The sequence below is a fragment of the Euleptes europaea genome, chromosome 9, assembly GCF_029931775.1.
Source record: "Euleptes europaea isolate rEulEur1 chromosome 9, rEulEur1.hap1, whole genome shotgun sequence".
NCBI lineage: Eukaryota > Metazoa > Chordata > Lepidosauria > Squamata > Sphaerodactylidae > Euleptes > Euleptes europaea.
Genome location: NC_079320.1, coordinates 34,610,191 through 34,635,576, shown reverse-complemented (window position 1 = coordinate 34,635,576; position 25,386 = coordinate 34,610,191). Strand labels below are relative to the sequence as shown.

The window sequence follows — 25,386 nt, the reverse complement described above, 5'->3', positions numbered from 1 at the left end:
TAACACCAGTCTTTCAGGCCCTGAAATAACTGCTTTGCATCTCCTCACCAGTCAGGGATATACATTTACTTGGTCTTTCCGGCTGCAAGATGAGTTAACGGTTAACGTTTTCTTTTTCTACTTGCTGCCCTTCCAATACAAGAGACAATGGTTTTACACGACACTGTAATTCACTGTCTTCGCCACTATCATAATTCTGAAAAAAGGTTTCAGAATTAGACTAGCCCAATGTTCTGTGACGACACCATGCTACTAAGCTTTTTGTCGGAAGCCTGGTTGATAGGGATGAGACAGTGGCTGCTAGAAAGCTGCAAGGTGAGAGGTTTTCTTCCAATCTGAAGAGCTGAGTGTGTTTCCAAGGCTACTGCTGTCTCTTTGGCGAGGGAAAGGATAAGAATTATGTATTTCAGACATCTCTCCTAGTTCCTGTACTTTCAAAGTGTAGGCTGGGATGGAGCAGCATTTGTTGGGGAGAGGAGAGTAACACCTCCTGTAAATAAAGGCAGTTCTGCATATGGATGTATGTGTGTTCTCAGCCAGAGGTAGTGCAAGCAAGTATTTAACATCACAGGTTGGCAGAAAAAGAAAATCTTACCAGTGAGTGAACCAAAAGTATTGCCTGGTATGAATTCTGGACAGTTAATAAGCTGGGAAAAGTCCGTTTGAGGAAGGCTCCTTGGAGAAGGCCCTGGAATAGGCCACTTTTCTGGTTCTATCCTTTTCCTCATTTTCTGATCTACTATTTCAATTTCAATACTGTCTTTTAAGGCCTAAAAGACACAAACACGTGCACATTAGTAAACAAACATACAAACACAACATAAAATGGGATATTAACAAATCTCAGAGTGTGATCTTGTTACTGCTTTCCCAGGACAGTTTAACATATTAGAAAAACTGTAAGCAGAAAGCAGGGATAACACACAAGATGACTGAAAGCTTTTCATTTCACAACATTCCTGGGAGTCAAAAATACTTTTCCACAGTATCAAGGTACTCATTTGGTAGAAACAGCAGAGGCTTCCTTGCTCCCTAGCCCTACAAATGTCTACAGTTTTTTAGAAACAATGTCTAGAGTTCTTTACAATGTCTAGAATGTTTTACAAATGTCACACAGTTCTTTAGAAACAGTCCCTGCCCTGAACTATAACAATTAGTCACATTTTAAAGTTGGTTTTTGTATTTTATACTTGCTATGTGGAATGATCAAACACTTGTGCAATTCATTAAATCTGTACACAATGGGATTAGATATAGCTTTTCAACATGTTTACATTAAGAATAAATAACAAAATACATATATGTGTAATTGTCACACATGATATAAATGAAAAAGATGATACAAAAAGACGATGATAGAGGGCGGCTCAGGTTTCTTTTACCTAATCTCTTCTAACTCTGGGGAAACAGGAAAAGGCTTTGCCTATATTCTCCATAAGGTGGGAAATACTGCTGGGGGTATAAAAAGAGCCACTGGTAGGACATGCTGTATTTATTTTTCCCTCTCCTCCACAACAAAGGCAGCTTGTTTGCTTTGAAGAGTGGAGGCTGAGACTTCCACCATCCGAGATGTTAAATAATGAGAAAACCACACACAACGTACATGGGGCAGGCTGAGATGAGAGAAGGGTTGCAACTACGCCTCTCTCCTCATCTGAAAGTGAAATTTCTGTGAATATCCCTATTTCTTTAACTTTCTTGCACAAATATCCTCAATAAGTTTAAAAAACAATTGTTGTAGATGCTAGTAATTTGACTTACCTCTAAGATCAGATTAACATTTGTAGTGAGAGCCTGTACGCGGTGGAAGCTTGCAATCAAAGAAATCGGCAAGAATCCTTGCTGATCCATCTTCCTCCTCAAGAAGAAGTCTCTTTCCAAATTTTCTACACTAAAATAATATTCGCTGAAGAAAGGAAATGTTTAAGTTATCTTACTGTTTCTGGGCTAGCTTAACCCAAAGAAAGCTACTTTTGTTGTAGAACTTGTACAGATTTACTTTGGTAGGGTTTTTTTTTTTTTTTACAATTTCCATTGGTTTAGGATAGTGGGTGCCCTGACTTGGATATCCCAGGCTAGCCACATCAGATCTCAGAAGCTAAGCAGGGTCAGCCCCGGTCAGTATTTGGATGGGAGACCACCGACACACACACAGATCTACTTACATTTGGCGCTTAATGTATTCTTTAAGTAGTGTTTCATCCACAGAATACATCTGCACTCCTGTTCCATCGTCATAGTAATACATCATACTAGTGTTAAGATCTGGCTGAAACGGCTGATCTGTCCTTTTACCATATTGTTCTCGGTGACCATATAAGAGTTCATGATTCACTTCAGAAATGGATGGGAAGAAAAAAATTGAAGAAATATAGAGTAAGGGATTTTAAAAAACAAGCCTGTCTTCAATCTTTAGAATCCTTTGAGTTACATTCTTAAACTTTCAAAAAAATGTGTCAAAGCTCCTCACATAAAATTATAATCACAGAATAGATGTTATGGCACAAAACAGTGTGCAAGCTTTCAGGTTTCTGGAGAACTCTAGTAGGCTGAATGTTCAAAAATAAATGCTTTGTTATGTTAAATGTTCCCTTCAAGTTTTAATTTAGTTCTTTCAGAAAGAAAGGGTCACTGTGCTAAATTTTCTGCTACCAAGGAGTTATGTTTAATGGGATAGAATCCCATCACCTCATTTAGCTGAATATGCTGACCCAGAATCATAAAGAGAACCCCTACCTCTCCACTACATTGACATAATTGTCATGGACAAGTGGTGGTGTGTTTTAAAAACAAAATGCTTGGGCTCACAGTAATGATGAAATTATCTCAATTTCTAAATAAGTTGTCCACTTCCCTGGAACATGCGGGAAGTACCACAGACAGGTTTCCTGGAGAAGAGGCATAAAATTTCTCCAAATAAATAAATAAATGGGTAACAGTGTTCAGAAGAGCCACAGGTGGCTCCTGAGCCACTGAATATCACTGTTTTAAGGAGTAATTTTTCTGGGGAAAAAGGCACGAGATGGAATGTGTCATGTGTTTTAAGAGCCACTCCCTTCTGTTTTGGAAAAGATAAGGCTTGTGCCTTGGGAAGAATGAGGAGAACTGCCAGGGAGGAGACAGAAACTGTTGAGGGCAAGCGTCCCAAATGCTTGTACACACTACTGAACATTTTAGAGTAGACAAGGATACTGGCAAAACTTGACCAGTTTCACACTGAATACTGGGATGGCGGAACGTGCACACATACCAGAAATTATATAAATCTATGATGTGAGCACACTCACAGCTCTGCCCACATTTGGTTGATGCATCTTAAATAGGTCAACAAAGAACTAGAGAAGGTACAGAAGAGGGCAACTACAATTATCAGGGAGTTGAAGCATTATGCTACAGAGAAACGCTTTGCTCAGGACAGACCAAATGTCTTTTCGCACTAGAAAAATGACTTACAGAATTCATTCTTTCAACATGGCACATAAACCACTTTGTTGTGCTGTGGACAGTGAGAGAAGTGAAGCAGAAATGCACAGCTGAATGCATAGGTGACGACCACTGGTTAAAATGGCTATATAAGATAATTAGATAAATTCAGGAAAGACAGTCATTGATAGGCCAGATTAGTCATGATAGTTAAAATGGACCAATGCCACAAGCAAAATATACAAGAGTACCAGATTCTAGAGATAAATACCAAGAGATCATCACCTATTGACTTCTGGTGACAAATAACAAGAGATTAATCTATTATGCCTTGTTGGTGGGCTTCACAGGGGTGCACGGATGGGTACTTTTAGAAACAGTAATGAACAAAATGAATTTTTAGTTTGATCCAGCAAGACATTCTTAAATTGCATGACATTCAGTATCTATTCTCAATTTAAACCCAGCTCTATTGGTTAAAGCAATGCTTCACAAACCTTTTGAAGTGGTACACACTTCTAAACTTATTCTCCCTTACTGCAATATCAGATGCTTCCCGTGTTGCAGCACTGGGAGGTAATGGGTGTAAGCAGCACCCATAGCCTCCTACACTGCCAGTAGCTAGAAGCCAGCTGAACCCCTGAAAATGAATGGGGCCATGAAGTGAAGGGCAGTAAGGAGAGAATGCTCTGCCTTCTGTTCTCCTCTCTTCTGCCTGAAGTCAGGGGGCCCAGGGCCTTCCACATGGACTCAAGAGATAGAATCCCACAACCCACCAACTAGAGAGTTTCAACCCACATTTGGGTCACAACACACAGTAACCCAAGTGTTGAATACCATTCAGTAACTATTGTCATACTTCGAGGGTTTCCTCTTCCACGTCCTCTTCCTCTGCCCCTTCCTCTCCCTCTTCCTCTGTAAAATCCTCGAAAACTGCCACTTTCACTTCTCACACTAGAGACTTCATCGTGATCATCTCGTTTTTCCCTGTCCCTTCGCCAGCCTTTTCAAACAAGAAAATAAGCATAGGTTTGAGTAGTCACACAACAGATTTTAACAACATGCAGGTAACAATGATGAGTAAAAGATAATCAGTGTAATTTTAACATACTAGTTCTTGTCTCATTGCGTCTGTTGTTGTGAGGAACAAGCTTGTTGGTTTGCAGCTGAGATCTTGAATTGGTCTGAGATGCTGGTCTGTCTTGGCTAGCTGGTCTATCTTGACTATCTGGTTTCATACCATCTAACTGAAGCGGCACCCATTTGTGCTTGTTACCTTCAAGTGTAAAACAGAGAACTATAATGCTGTTGAGAATATCCACTAACCACATAGAATATACAGCAACTTACTTCTTAAAGATCACTCACCATTAAACACAACAGCTAACATTACAGAAGTGCATTTCTACCCATGAAAAGAACTCCATCTCTTTCAAGAAGTTTCATTCCACCCTCTACAAAATGCAAATCCCAGTCAGACTCTAGGAGAATAACTCTGAACAGGCAATTAGAAACAAAAAGTTACTTTTACCTCTAATTCATTAGCATGAATATTTATGAAGACTTGAATTATCACATCAAGCCCAAATCAGTATTTACTACAAGGCCCTAATGAACAAAACATGTGAATCATTTCCAGTTTAAAATCATTTTACAGCTGCAATGAATAGATCATCTCCTGGTTTAAAAATACCGTATATACTCATGTATAAGCCGACCCGCGTATAAGCCGAGGTGCCTAATTTTACCCCAAAAATGGGGAAAAATTAGGCACCAGTGTATAAGCCGAGGGTCGGCTTACACAATGCCCCTGCCCCAGGTCGCCCTCCCGCCCGCCCTCCCGGGCCCTCCATACCCACCCCGACCCCAGTGCCACCCCCTCCCGGGCCCTCCACACCCACCCTGACCCCAGCGCCACCCTAGGGGGGAGGGAGAAGAGCCCCTGAACCCCTTACTCACCGGGAGGACGAGGCCCGCTGATCAGCTGGAGGCGGCGGCAGGGAAGGCACGCAGGACGGAGGCGGCAGCGGGGCCCTGCCTGAGCGCAGGCAGGCCCTGCAGGCCTCTCCCAGGGGCAGCGAAGACGCGGCGGGGGGGGGCTGCGGGGGGGGGGCTGCGGGGGGGGCTGCGGGGCCTGCCTGCACTCAGGCAGGCCCTGCAGGCCTCTCCCAGGGGCAGAGAAGGCGCGAGGGGGGGGGCGGCGGCGGGGGGCAGCGGGGCCTGCCTGCACTCAGGCAGGCCCTGCAGGCCTCTCCCAGGGGCAGAGAAGGCGCGGAGGGGGCGGCGGGGGGGGGGGGGCGGCGGGGCCTGCCTGCACTCAGGCAGGCCCTGCAGGCCTCTCCCAGGGGCAGAGAAGGCGCGGGGGGGGGGGGGGCGGCGGCGGGGGGCGGCGGGGCCTGCCTGCACTCAGGCAGGCCCTGCAGGCCTCTCCCAGGGGCAGAGAAGGCGCGGGGGGGCGGCGGGGGGGACGGCGGGGCCTGCCTGCACTCAGGCAGGCCCTGCAGGCCTCTCCCAGGGGCAGAGAAGGAGCGGGGGGGGGGGCGGCGGCGGGGGGCGGCGGGGCCTGCCTGCACTCAGGCAGGCCCTGCAGGCCTCTCCCAGGGGCAGAGAAGGCGCGGGGGGGGGCGGCGGGGGGGGGGGGGGCGGCGGGGCCTGCCTGCACTCAGGCAGGCCCTGCAGGCCTCTCCCAGGCCGCAGAGAAGGCGTGCGGGATGGCGGCGGCAGCGGCGGTAAGTTCCCCCTCCCTCTATCCCTCCTCCCTCCTCCCCCCGCCTACCGTATTGACCCACGTATAAGCCGAGTTGGCTTTTTTCAGCCCTTTTTTTGGGCTGAAAAACTCGGCTTATACGCGAGTATATACGGTACATGAAAAGTTCCAGTTACACATGAACTTCTCCTATTCTGCAAATCCAAAATACTTCTCCATTTCACCTGAAGAAAGCCAAAAGTGCAGGTGCAGTGCTATATACCTTAAAAGCCAGGAATGGGGGGAGGGCACAAAATACCCCCCATGTTTGCTTGAATGAAGCACATAGCTTAGTGATACATGTAGGCAGGAATAGTAATGGTGGGCAGCAGGTAGCACTGACAAATCACAGAAAGACCTTAAGCTGTTGTTTGGTAGTCTGTGGTTCTTGCTCAGTTTCCTTATTAGAGCCTAGAAAGCTGGAACTGTGGGTCACCTCTGTTATTTATGCTAATATATGGTACATCAGAATCTGGCTGTTGGCAAGCAAATGGTCATTATCAGAGATAATGCTCCTGTGGTCCAAAAATCAGCTGTATTATGCATCATGCTGAAGGACCTTTGAGACATGGAATCCAACAATCCAGTGACAACACCTTCACCTTTTGTTGTATGCAGACTGAGTGACTGTGTAACAGCATACATACATGTTTGTGAATGAGACACTTTCTGGACTAAAGGATAAAACCCTTTTGATTTGAAATACTGTTGTTTATATTTTAACAGCAGAATGCCGAATTTCTTCCCATGTTTTTAAATATTTTATCAACTGAAAGTGGTACCTAAAATAACTTATGCAAAGAGAAACCTAATAAGTACTACAGGTATGCGTACGGATAAGTACCACAGATATATTTTGAATTGAAGTTTGATACACATTTCTTCATACATGTTAGTTTTGCTTATTGAAATTATAAAATTGAAGCAGATTTACTAAATTATAGAATATTTATCAGGAGAGCTTTTTCTGCATGAAAAATAGAACAATCACAAAAGTGTTTGAAACACATACAGAACACATAGCTCCATAACTCCTATACTCAAGAAAAGCACTGGAAACATTAATGCACTCATCCAGACCAACCTTTTTTCCTCTGGTTATTAGTTTGAGCTTCATCTTCGCTAATATTTTCTCCAGGATTATCTGCATTTATTTCCAGGTTTTTCTTGATTTTGTTGTTATTTTCCCTTTCATTCTTCTCTTCCTTCTCCTTCTTGATCGGTGTTTTTTTATTCTGATGATTTATACTTTTACACTGTAATAGAACAGTAAAAATTATGGCATTGGACCAGCGTGTTCAAATACTAGCATTATTTTTTTTACAACCAAGTTTTACAAAAACGAGCTCCTTGATAAACCAAAAAGCTAATTTCCTACCACAGTTACCCCCTTTCAACATTATTACATCTGAAGAACTGTCTTGTACCCTAGGTCAAGAGAAAAAAGTATGCTGTGTTGTTCTACAGAACACTTGCAAATGGCAGGTACTCAAAACCACAGGATGTCAGCCACCATGCATCTTAAGAAAACTACCTTACAAAAGATTACAAATTTAAATTAAGATGATGACTTTCTACTAAGGATGTGAAAAGCAATTCTGACCAAAAGTGTGCTTCTACAAGATGTTCTGCAGTTGGCAGGCCTGATACACTGATCTGTACGTTGAGGGGAACAACAATTGGCCTGAAGAATTTGTCAAGCAAACAAAATATTTCAAGTACTCACACATACATTGTACCATGCTCTACTCCAGAAGGGAAAGCAAGAAACCAAGAGATAAACAGGGTGAAGCAGGAAAATATATTTATATAGTTGAACTGCTCCAGCAAAAAATCTTATTCCCAAAGCAGAGGTTCAAGCAGCAAATAATCCAAGAGGTAAATCCAGAAGAGAAAGCAGCAAAGAAGTATGTGTCATGTGCCACATCAGGTGCACAGCTGCTGGTCTGAAGCCAGGCAAGCCACAAAGCAGAACTGAGCATGGCAGAGCACTGCACTAAGGGCACCTACCAAGGAGCAGTACGCAAGCACAAATTGAGGGATTCTTGCTCCAATCTCACTTGCGAGGAGTGACTTGGTGGCAGAGACATGTGTACCAAGTGATGGTTACTGTGTGTACTGAGGGAAGGAATAGGGGGTTGGCTGTGCCTGAAGTATTTCTCTGCAAGCCTCTACATTGCCTTTGCTGACCCCAAAGAATTGCCTCAGACGCCTGAACCAGAATCAAAGCTGCCATTACCCTATTTTCCTGAAAGGAAGATGATCCTGAATATAAGACCATCCTTCTAAAAAGAGATTATAAGCAAAAGTTTTTCTTTTCCTGTACATAACTGTGACCTATATGCAAACTGAAGACATACCACATATTTTCTTGCTGGCACATGTGTAAAAAACCTAGCCTTCCTTTCAGGTAAATAAGGTAGTAACTACATTTTCAAAGTAAACAGAGCCATATGAGCCAGTTATTTCTTCTCTATTATCATTTATCCTGTACTTTGCTAAGGTCATTATATATTCTGACCTTTAGACAATAAGAAGCTGCCATCTATTCAATAATAATTTATAATTACAATTTAAGCTTCAAGAAAGCAAGTTTGGCTTCATTACAAAGCAGCCTTCCCAATACTTCTGAGTTCACATTTCCTCCACTACTCCTCCTATCGGCTGCTTTTAGTTGTCAGTTCCCCTGCCACCATGACAGACGTAAACCCGTTCCTTTCCCCAGCCCTTTGAACGTGGCAGACATCATTGCAATCCAACTGTGCTACTCTTTTTAGAAGGGGAAGCGACACTGTGATGGTACTGCAGAGGAAAGAGGAAATCAGACGGGTAAGCAGAACATTGGAAAGAACAATGTTCAATTTCTTACTGCCTATTTGTTCAGGACAAGTGACACATCTGCCCCAGGAAAATGACAAATTGTTCCTCTATTGCAAATAATTTATTCTCAAAGTATGCTTACTTCAGAGTTTGCGATTTCACTTGGTGTTGGCCAGTTTGTTGCATCACTGAAATCATTAGCCTGCAATGACAATAAAAGTTTATTATCCAGGATCAGTTTCTGCGAGCAAGCAGAAAAGTATCCAGTTTTGACCCCAGGATTATTAGACTTTTTAAGATAGTTATACAAAAAATTTCTTCCCAATAGAACCTCAAACAACATTGTTATTCCCATCTCCATTTTATTTTAACAACCACCCAGTGAGGTAGATTAGGAGAGAGAGAGAGTCACTTTCCCAGTTCACTCAGCAAGCTTCCATGGGCAGAGTGGGGATCTGAACCTGTTTCTCCCAAGTCCTGGTCTAATACTCTAAGCACTACACTACGCTGGCTCTTGTGGCAGTGGTATTGCAGTTTAAAAAACTAGTTTTCACAAATCCTACAAAACAGCAAGGCAACCAAAACAAGTGTAGTAAGGTGGTCAACAATTCTTAATCCTGTAATTAATTCTATAAATAGGCTTTGTCTTTATCCGGCTATTCTGCATATTCCTTGCAAAAGAGTACAACCAATACATGGTTAAAAAGCTACTTAAAAACACTTCACAGAACTAAAAAAGTTAACTGTACAGATTGAATAAAAAATTAATTAACTACAATTTACATTTCATACGATATCACTATGCAACTATAGGGTATGTAATCAAATTGGTAAATAAGGTAACCAAAAGTCAAATTAATACGTTTTGCACCCAATAAAGTACCTTGGTAGATTTCTGTGTCTTTGGTTTTCCTGCTTTTATGACTTTAGCAGAACTCTGCAACTCTAAAAGGAATAATAAAAAATATTGAATCTCAAAACAGGAATAGTGCACAATATAATTCCACAATAAATTTGTTCGTCTGTAATGTGCCACAAGACTCTTTGTTGTTTTGACTATAACAAACTAACACAGTTACTCCTCTGGAATTGGTCAGAAAACGGAAATTTTTAAGTACCCTATGTTAATTTTATGTTCCAAGAGCTACAACTGAAACCTCTGTTGGTGGGGGGGAACAGAATCAAATGTGGTTTAAATGTAACATTCAAACAAATTCAGAGCTTTATGTGGTAAGTAACTGTATTGGAATATTACAAAAATTTCAGGACAGTATAGAATATACTTCCCTGATATAGTATAAATTTAAAAAAAACAGAATGTGCTCAAAACTGCTGGTTCACTAATTTTAACACACCTGAAGAACTGTGCATGAAATGCCATGGTTGTCTACTCTGTTATTTCAACAGAATTTAATTATCTCCCATGGAGGTCACTGGGGAACCTTAGTTTCACTGTCACACTCGGTAGCATCACTTACTAGTTGTTATCAGACTGGTAACGTACAATACCCCTTCCACAATGTGAGATGAGGCATATGAATTAAGAATTTTAGCTTTTGTTTTGATATGATCTGCAATCGAATCAAATCAGCTACATCCGCAACTTGATTTTCAGTTGGCTTAATACATGTATGTGTGGTTCTATTCCCCCTCCCTCTGTATATAAAACAGTAAAAGATATGTACTGTCAAAATTCCTGGGAATAATGACAACTTACAGAATACAGAACCTTTATTGGCATTTACAGTAACAAAACAAACAGGTAAACCAGCTAGATATGGATCTAAAAAAAGGAATGAATACACAGTTCATCAGTAAATTTTATAATAAACAATTAAATGAGGGTTCCCCTCCTTCTTTCTCCCTCCTTTAGGACCTTGGCCAGGAACTCGGCTACTTGAGTGGTAACTTCGAAGCTTTTGTAATGACAACCTTCTTAACTGTGAAGCTTTCCTATGGAAATGGCAATGGTACATATTCATTGTAAATTTCATGTAATAATGAAACTTTATAAATAGAATTTTCCCCAACTTTTCTCTGTTCATATGCACCAGCAGCAAGTCATTCCCACGCATAGTGCAGATGACTTTTTAAAAATTCAGCTTTCCCAGCAGTAATCTAAAGTTCCCCTTGAAGTGATTATTACACAATATACTCCCTAGGGGTGTGCATTTGGATAGACCAGAGCAGAAAATATACTAGAAAAACACTTTATTGGTATTTTGGGGGTATATCTGGTATTTCAAATTTAAACGGGATTTTTTAGGGAAACAAATAAAAAATGGTCCCGAAAAATCCTGGAACTATTTGGGATTTACCAGCCTCCAGGGTACTGTTTTTCCCCTTCTTCTTTTTTTTGCTTTTGTATTGGGGGGGGGGCGTTCTATAGGCTTGCCAGGCTGCTTGTTTCAGTTTAAAGCGTTTCTCCATTTCAAGAGGATTTTTTTTCCTTTGGCAGAGTTGCTTTGTGTCCCTTTTGCGGTTTTTAGAGCATTACTCAGTACTTGGATTTGTTCTGCTGTGGATTCCCCTTAGTTCTGTTGATCTTGCTTTGTCAGTGTCACTGGGTTCTGCTGGGCATTGTGTACACTGCCATTTGTTCCATTGGGCTTGCAAAAGTGCCCCCACCCTCAGTTTCTTCTGCAGATATTCTCTGGTTTGACATTTGTCCTTTGGACTTGCATTGCCACATTTGCCTTGGGTTCTGCTGGGCTTCTCTGTTACACATTGATTTTGTTGGGCTTGCAAAAATGCCCCCCTGCTTGATTTTGTTCTATGGGATTCTATGGTTTGAGATTGGTTCTGTTGGGCTTGCCACACTGGCTTGTGGTTCTGCTGGGATTCCTGGGTTCTGCTTTAGTTCTGTTGGGCTTGTCTTGGTTTTTGGCATGGGAGGCATTGACCAGTGGATGCATTCCCACTTTTATTTGTTTGCACAAGATCCTGTGCAACCAATTTCCGGACTCTATAAAATATAGGGAGGAAAGTGCAAGTTGCAAGATCTTGCACAAGCAGAACCATGCTACATCCATTTATGTTTCCACTTGTGTATCACTGGATCCAAGCCAGAGAATATGCATGCAATATCTAAATACCTAGCCACTCACTTTAAAAACAGTGCACTTCATTACACTGTGTTCCAACCAAAACATATCCTAGAGCTAATAAATGAAGTGTAACAACACACATTCCTGACCTGGGTGGCCCCTGTGGCACTTCTAAATTGAGCTGCCCATGGGAACTCCCTTCTGCTTTATGGCTACAAGTCCCTTGTCAGATAGAAGCCCTATCTGACATCCCTGTGGCAATCAAAGGTACAATGTAATGTGTAGTTTGGGCCTCATTCAGTCGTTCATGGCTAAACTGGGATTTGAACCTGGGTAACCCTGGCCTAATTTCCCCCCCACAATAGGTCTCATTAGTTTAATTATGATAATTGGGAGTAATACTATTCCCAACAGAAGGTGCATTCAGGCATCATGGATAAGCCTCAGGGTTTTTTTTAGATGTGAATGAACCTGATTAATAATCAGTGATACAGGTAACTAATTTCATACTTTAAATTTAATGGTCTTATCTCCGCCCCTTTAGGTAGTAATGCACACTTCTTACTGGAGATGCGGGGCAGAATTTTTTCCAGGGCTTTATTTTTCTATGGGACAATTGCTATTTCTGGTTTCATAAAATTAGTAAGACCGATGTCATCGCCAAAATAGTACTAGTTAAGTTTGGCAGTTTCAAAGTGTTGATATTTTCCAGGTGATTGTCCCTAGGAATAGTGTGTGAGAGTACACACAAGCAAATTTTATATATGTTTTGTTTAACAATACCAACAGCACTATGTGAGCATATGAAGATGCTTCATACCAAGTTAGAGCACTAGTCCATCTAGCTCCAGACATGTCTCTCAACAACTGTTACCTGAAGTACTTTAACTGGAGATGCAGGGATTGAACATGGCATGCAAAAATATGTGCTACATCATTGAGCCAAGTCCCCTCTTTTTCTTGATAGGAATTCAACAGGACACTATAGTCTCCCTCAAATATTTTAGATCACCATATTTTGATCATGCAGATGATACACAAATATCACACACACAAATATTAAGGGGTATCACATTGTTTATTGCTCTCCCACTTGCTCCCACCCACTCACCACCCAGCCCACTTTCAGTACTGCAACCTCCAACTGCATGGCTCACACAGTGACAGGGTGGCGGCAGCCGCAGTGCCACCAATGCTTGCTTGGCTCCCATGGTGGCAGCTCTCCCCTCTGTACCGTCTCCTCATCCCCTGCATGCCTAGCTCAAGTGCGGACAAGCAGCTGCTCTTCCCTTCTCACTTTTCCTCCTACCAGCTGCAACAGCACCTTCTGGTCACTTTTTATAGGGATGCTAAGGAACCCTCCAAATGGCCGATAAGCTCCCACAACGCCCCCATAAGTTTTTTTTTTTTTGCCTTTTTTGGAATTTTGCATAAATTTCAAGGCTCATAGAGATTTCTACAAACATCCTCCCAGTCTGTACATGCCTTCCAGCATGTGGTTTTACTGAGCCACACACCAAGGTCCAGGTTCAGCATTAGATAAATGATAGTATCATAAACTTTACTGCTATGCCATAGTACATTTGTCAGCCTGTAAGGTGCCATAAGAATTGTATATTTGTCTGCAATCAACTAACAGAAGAAGAAGAGTTGGCTTTTATATGCCGACTTTCTCTACCACTTAAGGGAGACAAAAACTGGCTTACAATCACCTTCCCCTCCCCACAACAGACACCCTGTGAGGTAGGTGGGGCTGAGAGAGCTCTAACAGAGCAGTAACTTGCCCAAGGTCACCCAGCTGGCTTTGTGTGTAAGAGTGGGGAAACAAAGCCAGTTCACCAGATTAGCCTCCGCCGCTCATGTGGAGGAGTGGGGAATCAAACCCAGTTCTCCAGATCAGAGTTCATCGCTCTTAACCACTACATCTACCCCTCTGGAACTGGTCACACTTGTGAATGTTGAATAGAGTTTATCTGGATTGCTGTGTGCTTTCAACACAGGGGGAGACACATTTATTTCAGCATGGTCAATCAGATCCTTTAGTTGGAAGTAACAGTGATTTGGTTTCTACTTAAATTATTTCCCCAAAACCATGCTTAGCATTAGTTTCACTCCAGTCCTTTCCAGCTTTACTTGGAAGTTTCACTACACATGGGCAAACATAGTTAGGATCACATTATGAGAGCATAAAAAGGTAAAGTATATGCACAAAATATGTTTGAAATGCAACAGGAGCCACATGAACCCTAGAGAATTATACACAATCCCAAATACATTTTCAAGGTTTTGGTTTCCTAAAATAAAGGAGAATTGGGAGAGCTTGCCATTGCATCTAAATTATTTAGCACTTTTCTGAATCCAAACTCCAAATTATTTTATGTAACTATTTATATGAAGCTTCCCAAAATGAATAGTTCTCCGTCATAGTCTGCACTTTTCAGACTACACAATTATATGACAATTAAATTCCAATATTGTCATACAAAAGAATTCAACAGTTATTACTGCAGATGAGCTTTCACTATGGAGAAAGAATAAAATCCACCCATAATTTAGGAAAATCTCCCTCTGACTCAAGTCAGACAATTAGTTATTTTACAGCCATGTGCTTTTCAAACAACGCCTAAAGGCTAGCCTGAAGGTGATTTATGCAATTCTGTCTGTGAAACCAAGTCTGGTCCTGGATGGGAATTGTTTGAGAAACTAACACACACCATGCTGAACATTTTGGGTGAGAGTATTTGCCTGGACATAGTTATACTTGTTTTAGTAACATCCAGATTGGACTGTAGGCAGCTTCTGAAGAATCCCCAGAAACTACAATTGGGAAAGGATGTAGTGATGAACATCCCTACAAGGACTCTCCATGGACAGTATACAACTACAGCATTATATCAAGTTCACCAGTTTCCAGGAGAATTCAAATGCCCAATTCAAAGCCTTAAATGGCTTGGGAACATGGTATCAAAACACCTCTACACATATGAACCTATCCAGGGTTTGTGATGATCACTCATGGCACACAGGGCCGTAGCTGAGTGGTAGAGCATCTGATTGGCATGCAGAAAGTCCCAGGTTCAATCCCCTGCATCTCCCGTTAAAGGGACTAGGCGGATAAGGTAATATGAAAGACCTCTGCCTGAGACCCTGAAGAGCTGCTGCAGGTCAGAGTAGACAATACTGACTTCGATGGACCAAGGGTCTGATTCAGTATAAGGCAGCTTCATGTGTTCACAGGACAAGGTTTTTCAGTCACTGCACCCAGGCTGTGAAATTCTCTATTCCAGAAGGCTTGCCTGGCCCACTTGCTTTTCACCTTCAGATACTGCATTAGAACAGATTTCAGAGGCCATTTGGAGGTAGGTAAGGCTGTGAATTTGCTGTTCACATGCTGGTTATTTTTACTGAATACTGTTATTTGTCCGAATTTGTTATTTTTTTCTGCTGCTTTTAGTTGTTTTAGACATTCTGATTTTAGGTGGGGGTTACATATTATAAATATTACATATTGTGTGCCATTTATAATTTTTTTCTAATTTGGTACAGAAGAAAAATAGGGCTACACCAAGCCATGTGTCAGCAAACCAAAAAAGGAAAAAAAAGATACAAGGTGACCAGTGACATCTTTATTGTTGTGTATAGCCCCTACACATTTCACGATTGAAGTTTCATCAGGGGGATCTATAAAAACATAATTTTACAATAAATATAACTAGTAGAAGAACCACATGACAATAAAGCTGTCACCAGTCACTTTCCATGTTTTTCCCCCTAATTTGTTAGTCATGTTGGGCTGGCAGGGGTGCTCTCTCTAGATATAAAGCAGAAAGACTGGAATATAAATACTTCAATAAATAAATCAATAGTTACCTCAATTTATTTATTTATTGAAGTATTTATATTCCTGTCTTTACTCAGAAAGGAAACATGCAAAAACCACACATGAATATCCTACATTTCTCCTTGGGACCAAGTAATTCTGGTGGTTCCTTTTTGACATAATTGCTTTAATATTTAAAATCTCCTAAAACTAGAGTATGTGATGCACATGACTTCAGAGAACAAATCCTGCCCAAGGTTTATGACCTAATACAACAAGACTCAAAAGGAACAGAGAATGCTCTTTTAAAAAAATGCAAGAAATGAGGCATGAGACATTTGAAGACTGTTCCACAGATGGAGATATTTTTCTCAAAACATGAGAAATTAAAATATTTGCTGTTTGGTATATGTTTCAAAAGTACTTAAGCAATGCTGCCTTCTGCCTGGAAACAGTTAGAAAACAGCTAGGAAACAGTTCACTATATGTAGAAATTGTATTTGGAATTTTATTTTAAAGGCAATTCTATGAACATTTTACCTGGGAATAAATCCCACTTAACAAATTAATATATACATCTTCCTTTGATGTTATTATCTGAACCTATTTCAATATAGGCTTAGAACTGAAATGGACTCCCTGATGATCTTTTCTGGAAAGACAAGGAGAATGCAAACCTATTGATTGTCCTGGATTGCTTCATAGATTTTGATACAATTATCCATGATATCCTTCTGGACTGATTCGCTCAAGTGCATACTAGGGGCAACAGGCTCAGAACTACCAGCACATTGGGGAACACCAACGCCAATTCATTTGGGGAACAGCTGCTTAACTGCATAGTACTGTACTACAGAATCACACAGGGTTCTATCCCATCCCTGATTGTTAACATCTATATGAAATCAGTATGATTCTTAACGTCTATAGGAAATCAGTAGGACAAATTATCCAGCCATAGCAGATGAGCTATTACAGGTACATCTGATTCTATTTCTTCTCTTATACAACTTCAGGTAAGACAGTCAACGTTCTACACAGGTGCCAGGAGGTGGTAATGGGCGGAATGAGGGCCAAATACAGCAGCATGACTGCTGATTGGGGCAAATTGCAGAAATAAAATCTCAATTTTAAGAGATTCACTGGATACTGATTCCTTTCTTGGTCCACAACCAAAAGTTGGTTATAACCTTTAAAGTCCAGAGTGGTCTAGGCCAATGTCTGAAATAATTTTTAAACTAAAAAAAATTCAGCAAGCTTCCAAGCTAAACAAGCATAGGACTGGATCAGGGTAGCTAAAAATTATATATTTTAAACTTTAGCTGTACCAAGTTTCATTTAAAAATAACCTGTTTTTGCAAATAAAATCTGAACAATGCAAACATATCTTCAAACAAAAGATACTCCTATTATAACTTATAAAGAACTGTTTTCTCTGTAAATTTAAAAAAAACTGAGGTGGAGGCTATCTATGTTGATCATAATAAAGCACAATTGATACTGGGGCCAGGGCAAATTACCACTGGTGTTGGCCCCTGATCCACATAATATCCATACTCCTGCTCTAGTTGATGACTGCTACCCACCTCCCAATTCTTACTGAGATTATTTACTTTTGTAGGGGTGAAAATGTATGACAAATAAGAAGGGGGCAAACTAAAGCAGCAAGGAACACAGAGAAGAAGCATCCTCTAGTGTTAACTGTAACTAGTACCGCACTACAAAAATTTAACATGACCCCAAGTGCAGTTTGGTAAGAGAGATCCTATATGGGTTAACGAATATGATGTCAAAAAATGAACACTGTATGATAAAAAAGCAAAATATTAAATGAAGCAATAGTGTACCCTCTTGAGGGTGTGTGTTATGTGTTGTCAAACTGCTTCTGACTTATGGTGACCCTGTGAATTAATGACCTGCAAAACATCCTATCATTAAAAGACTCTGCTCAGCTTTAAATGAATACATTTATGGCCAGAGCAACAAATCGGTATGCACTTTCATTTAGGACAAGTGTAGTCTTGTCTTACTGTTTATTTTTGTTAACGACTAGCAGTTCTATCCTAAACACAGTTAGGCCCTCTAAAGTCCTCTGAAGTCAGAAGAGTGCAGTTCTGCTTTGGGTGGCACTATAACAAGGCTAGCAAAACAAATTACCATCATGGAACACATTTTATTCAGTATTTGAATAATGATGGAAATGTTCAATTTAAATAATGATTTAAATCAGCCTTTTTTGTGAAGATTTAAATCATCTTGATTTAACCCACTGAACTGGGCAATACAGCATTTATTAGTTCCAATTTTCAGTTACTAACTATAGCAAATTTACAGATAGGCAGACCAAATTATTTATTTAACAGAAATGTCTTATTTATCTTTATTGTGTGCTAATTTTTCTTTAATTAGTTCTGGTCCTCATTTTAAATGCAAAAGCTTTTCTAATTTTGTCAATCAGATCAAATCCTAGAGATTAATGCAATGCGTCATTATTTGTAAGAGCATCTTATGACTACTGTTGTAGAACATGTACATCACATACCATGGTCTCTCCTTCTATATAATGGAATACATTTGATCCACATACTACAGTGCTTATTAAAGTTAATTAGAAGACACAGACTTAAAATAAAAACATGGATAATGGAGTAATTATTATAATGGTCACTTTTATAGTCTAAACTTTGTAAAAGCAACACTTATCAGATAAAAAAAGGGATCACCAGAGTCATCTAGTCCAACCCCCTGCACAACACAGGAAATTCACAACTACCTCCCCCGCCCCCAGTGACCTCTACTCCATGTCCAGAAGATGGCCAAGATGCCTGGAAACTGTATATGGTGTATACGTGTATGCCTGGAAACTGTATGGTGTACACAGAGCATAAATACAATATAGTATGAAGGTGCCTTGTCAGAATGCTGTTTTTATTTTCTAATTTGGTAGAAAGGTGCAATTTAATGATAATGATCCATAGCTGGTGGGCAGCAGTGGCTTAAAAAAAAAAAAAGGAGCACAATCAGTAGGATGAAGCCAATTAGACACTTTCCTTCTGTAAGATTTTCAATTGTTTCCTAACCTCTTTGAACTCCCAAATAAAAACCGGCCGCGTTCGCTTCTAGTCACACCGCAGTCCAATAAGAGCCGACCGTTCTCAGCCGCCTGGCTCTCATCTCGCTTCCCATAAAAGAGCTCCGGGACGAGGCCACGCCCCTTCCACGCTCGTTTTCCTAATCTGAGCATGTTTGCAACAAGGGAGAGCTCAGGCGGCCCTCTGGGAAACCAACTCCCAGGCACAGCCCGGCCGGACAAGCATGCACACGCCTCGCTCCACAAGTCAAGTCATTCGGGGTCGCCGCTGCAGCTGCGGGACGGGGGAGAAAGTTTCGCGACGGCCTGAGCAGCACATGGACCCTCCCTCCTCCTCCTCCCCCCCCCACGCGGATCAAAGCGCCGCCGCTGCAATTGAAAATTCTCTGCCCCACACGCAAACACAGGCCGCTTGCGCACGGGAGGTTCGGCCTTGGATTGGCCGCTCTCTAGATGCACATTTTCCCCCCTCTGAATACTCAAAACCCTGTTTTTGAGTCGCGCGAATTGGGGAGGGGGAAACGCGCATCTAGCGAGCGGCCAATGCAAGGCCGACCCCCCCCCGTGCGCAAGCGGCCACACGCACCCTTCCTCACCCGGGTCCTGCAAGGCCAACTCGCTGCCGGCGGAGGCGCTGGAGGGGGACAGGCTGCCGGCGGGGGGAGGTTTCCAGCGGGTCCACGGGTTGTCCCTGGGCGGGGGGGCCTCGGCGCGGTGGAGCGGCGGCTGGGGGGCCCGCCCCCGCGGCCCCTGCCCGCGGCCCTCCTCGTCGCCGTCCTCTGGCTGCTGCTGCTGCCCCTCGCCGGAGCCGCTCTGGCGGGGCGCTTCTCCGCCCGCTCGGCCCGGAGGGAAGCGGGGCTGCTCCGGGCGGCTCTCTTCGGGCGGCCGGGCCCCCCCGCTCTTCTCCGCGGCGGACATGCCGAGAGGGGGCCTGGCCGCCGTCCTCCGCGCCCCTGCGGGCCCGCCGTGGGGAGGAGGCGGGGCAGCGAGCGAGCCGCTCTACGCGGAAGGCGCAGGGCGGCCGGGCCGCCCCGCGGGGGCTGCTGCGGCTGGCGGGGAAGCGGCCCCCCCGCCCCAACAGCGGCCTCCGGGGGCGGCGTCACTCATTCACCTCAGCGGGTGGTTCAACTGCCGCCGCGGCCGGGGGGGGAGGGGGAGGAGGGGGGAGAGAGAGGAGGGAAGCGAAGCGAGCGAGGCTTTCACGCGCCGGGGCCAGTGAGGGGTTCCGGGCGAGGAGGGCGAGGGACAGTTGAACAGGCCGCCTTTCGGGGCCTGGCTCAGGCCGCCCCAGCTGTCGCTCGCGCGCGTGCACCCTCGCGCCGGGGGTGGGTGGGAAGAGGGAGGAGGCAGAGCCGGGGAGGGGGGAAGAAGCATGGGAGGAGGAGGGAGAGGAGGAGGGCCGGGCGGCGGCGGCCGCGGCGAACGGGAGGCGGAGCTTCGGAACGCTTCAGGGCGTTATGGCGTCACAGCGGACAGGGGAGCGAGCGAGCTCGAGGGGGCGCGTCTCCCTCCCCTCTTGGGTGGGTGGGCGGGGCCTGGGAAAGCAGGCAGCTCAATTGGGGAGGGAAGTGGTTCGGGGACGGTGTTTCTTGACTCTGCCTTGAACTTGTTAGCGGCTCCGCTTTCTAAATTATGTTTTAGTAGAAAAGGGCGAGAGTCCAGGAGCACCTTCAAGACTCACAAAAAACATTTTCTGGCAGGGGATGAGCTTTCGTGAGCCACAGCGTGAGCTCATCCCCTGCCAGAAAATATTTTTGGTAGTCTTCAAGGTGCTACTGGACTCTCGCCCTTTTCTACTACTTCAGACAGACTAGCACGGCTACCCACTGGGAATTATGTTTCGTTTTTCGCAGTATATTTAGGGTTCCCTCTTCGCCACCAGCGGGAGGTCTTTGGGGCGGAGCCTGAGATCAGTTGTAATAGCAGGTCTCCAGCTAGTACCTGGAAGTTGGCAACCCTCGACATTTCATGCTGGTTTTTTTTTGTTTTTTGTTTTACCTGATTGCAAAAAACAACCGATTTTGTGGTCCTGTTTTTGGGAGCGGGGTTTGTTTCGCTCTAAGCCGTTTCGAATGTAGAGAAGAAGCGGCTAATAACTGATTTAAATGAATTTTGGGGTGGATGTGTGTGTGCGTGGGGGGGAACATACTAGCAGGTTTGAGGAACGATATTGGGATCAGTGCCCTGACCTGGCTGGCCCAGGCTAGCCTGATCTTGTCAGATCTCAGAAGCTAAGCAGGGTCAGCCCTGGTTAGTATTTGGATGGGAGACCACCAAGGAATACCAGGGTTGCTGTGCAGAGGAAGGCACTGGCAAAACACCTCTGTTAGTCTCTTGCCATGAAAACCCCAAAAGGGGTCGCCATAAGTCGGCTGCGACTTGACGGCACTTTACACACACATTGCTATCAGTATGCGTTTCTGGTACAGAAGCTACGTCCTTATACACTTGGATGATGGCCCTGCTCGTCAGCCTTCCAGCTAGCATGACATTTCACCAGTTCACCAGTGGAGGGGTTGTACTAAGAGGAATTACAAGATTGGGAACAATGGGAGATTCTGGTATGTTCAATGGGAGCCAGGAATGCCAGTTCACTCTCATGGGCTCCTGTGAAATATATGACAGCGCACAAAAGTTGCAATGAAAATATGGACTGGATTTTGAAGGAAGGTCTCTGGTCCCAATGTTGGAGGAGAGCTTTTCTGATACCGTGGACTGCCAAAAAGACAAATCAGTGAGTTCTCGATCAAATCAAGCCTGAACTCTCCCTAGAAGCTAAAATGTCTAAACTGAGGCTATGGTACTTTGGTCACATTATGAGAAGACAGGAGTCACTAGAAGAGACAGATCACGATGAGTAGACGTGTTAGTCTGTCACTAGCAGTAGAAAAGAGCAAGAGTCCAGTAGCACCTTAGAGACTAAAAAATTTTCTGGCAGGGTACCCTGCCAGAAATTTTGTTAGAAGAGACAATAATGCTAGGGAAAGTTGAAGGCAGCAAGGAAAAAAAGACATGGCCCTGTTTGCAAGACCTGGTCAAGGCTGTTAACAATAGGACATTTTCGAGGTCATTCATTCTAGCAACTTGACAGCATTTAACACACACGCACACTGGTCCCAGATAGACTGGAGTGACAGTCCCCTGTATGGAATGATGGTCCCTGGGTGTAGCATGAGTGCACTGGTATTAGAATGGCAGATCCCAGAGTGGAATGTTGGAGAATAGTAGCAGTTGTATTCCCCTCTCCCCAAGGTTGTGTCCCAGTTTGCTCATTCCTAGCTATTCTCTCGGCTCTTGTTTTCTCTTTTAATCTAAATCCATGGTGGCTTCCCCCCCCCCCCTCACAACTTGCAGAGCAATGGCCTCAGACTCGGCCCCTTTAGATACAGTGCCCATGTTGGAATAGTCCCTTAAAAAAATTAAGCTCTTGTCAAAGGCAACTTATCAGGCAATGTGAGCTGTGGCTCACGAAAGCTCATACCCTACCAGAAAATATTTTTGTTAGTCTTTAAGGTGCTACTGGACTCTTGCCCTTTTCTACTTTATCAGGCATTGATTTGAGTGAAACCAGTAACAGGCCATAACTTCACTCCCTGGCATTCTGTGGTTTGGCTCTGCCTCTTGTGGCAGCCATTTTGTGATTACGCCCTTCACCCCGTCTCAGAATACCAAAGGTGCCCAGTCTCAGAAAGGTTGGGGATCACTAGGTTAAAGCTTTGGACTAAGATTTGGGAGAACCACATTCAGAATTTTTGTGAGGATAAAATGGGAGAGGTGAATGATAAAAGCCAGTTTGGATCCTTACTGAGGAGAAAGGTAGGGTATACATAAAGTAAATAAATTTTGCTCAGTTATGCCTTTACTAAATCTAATTTATTGACAGAGGACATCATGGTAAACTGGCGGACATATAAAACACAGAATAAAAATTTGATCATTCTTTCCAACTGTACAGTTGGGTTTGTTTTTTAAATGATCAGCTTCAGCTAGATTTCAGTCTAGTTTTTGTGCATGCTCAATGGCACATATACGCAAGAAATGGTAGGGAGACCTGATCACCCAAGAGCAGACAAAAATGGAACTTTGGAAGATGAGGTTCGAAAGAGGTTCTTTCATCTGTTTACTTCAACTGTATTTACAGTATAATCCTAAGAGTTAAAAGGGTGTAACTCTGTTTAGGATTGTACTGCTAAACTGCCAGAAATGGCTTCTCATACAGCAAGATTACAAAAGCATTTGATACAGACTAAAAATGTGCCAGTCTTTCAAAGACAAGCAACTTTCTACTGCCGTATTCTAAATAGGGCATATCTTAATTAACATTAACACTGAAGACACATCATGCAAAAGTGTTAAGTATTTAATGGTAGCTCTGATGGTGCTGGCAAGGCTGGGTGGTAGTGAACAGATTAATCTGGTATAGAGCATTTTTTACAATATTTTATAACTAAATAGGCAGCTGGCTTTTACATATATGCCCTTGAGGTTTTGGTAATATGTTAAGCTCAAAATAGAAGTCAACGAATTTCCATAAAAACGTGGTGTTTCCCACATCCTTAAACGCTACTAAAATTGTCTCATACATTGATTTCACTTGGGTTGGGGTTTTATGTCCCAATGTTGGTTACTTTCATTAGAACCCAATGAGTAGGCAAATGTAGACAGGGAAGCACTTCAAAATACAGACCAGCGTATTTTTCTTCACGCTTTTTATTGAAAATATAAAATGCAGTTAAAACGCAACAAATCAGAATCATACAGAATTGTAGAACTCCTTTCTACTTTCCCTCATTTAAATAATTAAAATGACGTTAACATTAGAACACATTAGTACCTCTTTGTTTCACTTAAGAAACGTGATAGGTTAGAACATTAGACATTCAAACTTAGTAAGGCCCACAAAACTGGTGTTATCAAAAGAAGGATCTCTTACAATGCAATTTTATGCAGCGCTGCCTAGTCTTATCTAATTGAAACCAATGGGCATAGACTGCATTGTCTGCCAGTCCTTCAGAGAAAAAGAAATAGAATACAAATCTCTTCACACACATTTACATGTAATGTTTAGAAATTTTCTGCAAAGGTTCAAGTATTTGTTCTCTTGACTCAGCATTTGATAGTACATACAGTAGCCTTTTCTCCATATAAATAGTTATGTTGAACTATTTAGTAGATACTAATGTTTATAGTTTGTTATTGTGCCTCTAGAGAAACAGGGTTTTGGCAGCATATTGTTTTTGGCAGATACATTTTCAGTCATTTTTCAAGCACTTGTGAACATCAAACTCTTTTAAACTAATCTGTTTTGGAAGCCAGGTCTAAGCAGCAGGAACATTCCAAAAGCAGCTCTGGGTTCTGAATATTTAACTTGGAATGATAACAGTATTTTGCAAGATACTGATCAGTATAATGAATCTGTTGAAGTTTATTAAAATGTAAGATCTTAGTCAATTCCAGTTTCTCCAGAAATGTAGTGTTTTCCCCCAAAGAGTATTTGATACTTGTAAATTTGGAATTCTAGTTTGATGTGGCTGTTTAAGAGTAGTTTAATGAGGAGCTAGTAAGTTCTGTTGTTGTAAGAGTTTTGAGCCTTAATACATTGGACCCATTATGTACAATTATAGAACATCACACACCCATAGCAATTTACTATGTGACAATGCAAATCAAAAATGCTAACTAGAATGCACATCTTTTCAGGTACTGGTTTTTCAGTGTGAGAATCTACATGTTGTAATACATAAAACTTTTGTAGTAATTTATATATTATGGCATAGAACCTTAGATTCTGTGCCATATTTTCCATCAGACTTTTCAAAGTTAACTTGTGATTGGAGTTATAAGAAGACACTGAGCTAACATTTTAGATGTACTGAATTCCCAATTTTCAGGTGAGCCAGTTATTGCAGAAATACAATACAATTGCATAATGTTGCACGTAATATAACATCTTTTTACGTGCAACATTATGCAAAATAGGTTCCTTGAAAAATGTTTTTAAGGAAATTATCATTTGTTAAAACGTTTACTGTATTTCCAGAAGGCTCCTTTTTCCATTTTAGGTGTAGTAGTTCGTCACTGAACAATGCAATTTTTTCCTTCTCCCGCCCCACATCAAAAAAGGGCATGAACAGCACTCCTATTCTGAATGAGGAAAGCTGAACCTAAACAAATATTTCCTTTAAATGAGGTGGCACAAGAACGCAGTGTGCTAACCCTGCTCTTCAAGCCAAAAGAAACATAAATGCAGCACTGGATCTTTGAGAACTTTCCATTCCCCAAATTTGAGTCAATGTTTAAATATCTTTACAATATTCCTAATGAAAAACTTGCAAATATTGAACCAGCATGGGAAAATCTAATAACCTTTATTCTGTGGGAGCTACGTTCATCTTGAATCTATGAATCAATGATAACCTATGACCAGAAATTAGATTCT

At 42.5% G+C, this 25,386-nt stretch overlaps 1 protein-coding gene across 1 annotated transcript in view; it reads right to left on the bottom strand.

The window, feature by feature from the left end:
- LARP1B (La ribonucleoprotein 1B) overlaps positions 1 to 19,865 on the bottom strand; it is a 36,252-nt gene extending 16,387 nt beyond the window's left edge. The window contains 9 exon segments of the mRNA XM_056855036.1: positions 596 to 770; positions 1,762 to 1,906; positions 2,166 to 2,334; positions 4,283 to 4,426; positions 4,535 to 4,699; positions 7,254 to 7,425; positions 9,132 to 9,191; positions 9,873 to 9,934; positions 19,544 to 19,865. Of these exon segments, the coding sequence (XP_056711014.1) occupies positions 596 to 770; positions 1,762 to 1,906; positions 2,166 to 2,334; positions 4,283 to 4,426; positions 4,535 to 4,699; positions 7,254 to 7,425; positions 9,132 to 9,191; positions 9,873 to 9,934; positions 19,544 to 19,865 (1,414 nt within the window).
- Between the last annotated feature and the right edge of the window lie 5,521 nt (positions 19,866 to 25,386).